Source organism: Meleagris gallopavo, unplaced genomic scaffold (assembly GCF_000146605.3).
Source record: "Meleagris gallopavo isolate NT-WF06-2002-E0010 breed Aviagen turkey brand Nicholas breeding stock unplaced genomic scaffold, Turkey_5.1 ChrUn_random_7180001877129, whole genome shotgun sequence".
NCBI classification, from domain to species: domain Eukaryota; kingdom Metazoa; phylum Chordata; class Aves; order Galliformes; family Phasianidae; genus Meleagris; species Meleagris gallopavo.
Window position 1 is genome coordinate 1 of NW_011141497.1, and position 719 is coordinate 719.

The 719-nt window shown below is 70.2% G+C and overlaps 1 protein-coding gene across 1 annotated transcript; it reads left to right on the top strand.

Moving 5' to 3' along the window:
* Positions 1–236: 236 nt before the first annotated feature.
* LOC109364615 (zinc finger protein 3-like) lies at positions 237–715 on the top strand (the record flags this gene model as incomplete). The annotated part of the gene is made up of 1 exon (XM_019611250.1): positions 237–715. A coding segment is annotated over one exon (479 nt), but the record flags the coding sequence as incomplete, so codon positions are not given.
* Between the last annotated feature and the right edge of the window lie 4 nt (positions 716–719).

The window sequence follows — 719 nt, forward strand, 5'->3', positions numbered from 1 at the left end:
AGGAGGGCGTGCGGAAGAGCGGTGCGTCCGAAAGGCGGAGCGTCCGCGCGTCGGCGGGGGGAAGCAGAAGGGATGCGCGAGGCGGCCCGGAGCGAGGAGAGCGCTTCAAGAAGCCGCCGGGGAACCGTCCGGGAAAGGGAGCGAGGAACCCCTTGGACTTGAGCGCGGCTCCGAAGCAGCGCGGAGAGGAGAGGAGCGAGGCGGCGTGCCAGGAGGGACGGCAGAGCCCGTGTGAGCGGCGCGGGGGGCCGGCGAGCCGTCCGCTGCTGGCCGCGTCCGTTCCGAGGAGGCGGTGCACAGGTGCCCCGATTGCGCGAAGTGCTTCAGGTGGAGATCCACGCTCACCTCCCACCGGCGCGTGCACAGCGGGGAGCGGCCGTTCAGGTGCGACGAGTGCGGGAAGGGCTTCAAGAACAGTTTTGGCCTCGTCCGCCACCGGCGCATCCACACGGGAGAGCGGCCGTACGGCTGTGCTCGGTGCGCGCAGAGCTTCAGGAGCCGCTCCCACCTCGACCGCCACCAGCTCACCCACACCGGAGAGCGGCCCTACAAGTGCCCCGAGTGCGGGAGGGGCTTCACCAGTAACTCCGACCTCACCCACCACCGGCGCATCCACACCGGAGAGCGGCCCTACAGGTGCCCCGCCTGCGGGAAGGGCTTCAAAAGCAATTCCGAACTTGTCCACCACCGGCGCAGCCACACGGGAGAGCGGCCCTACA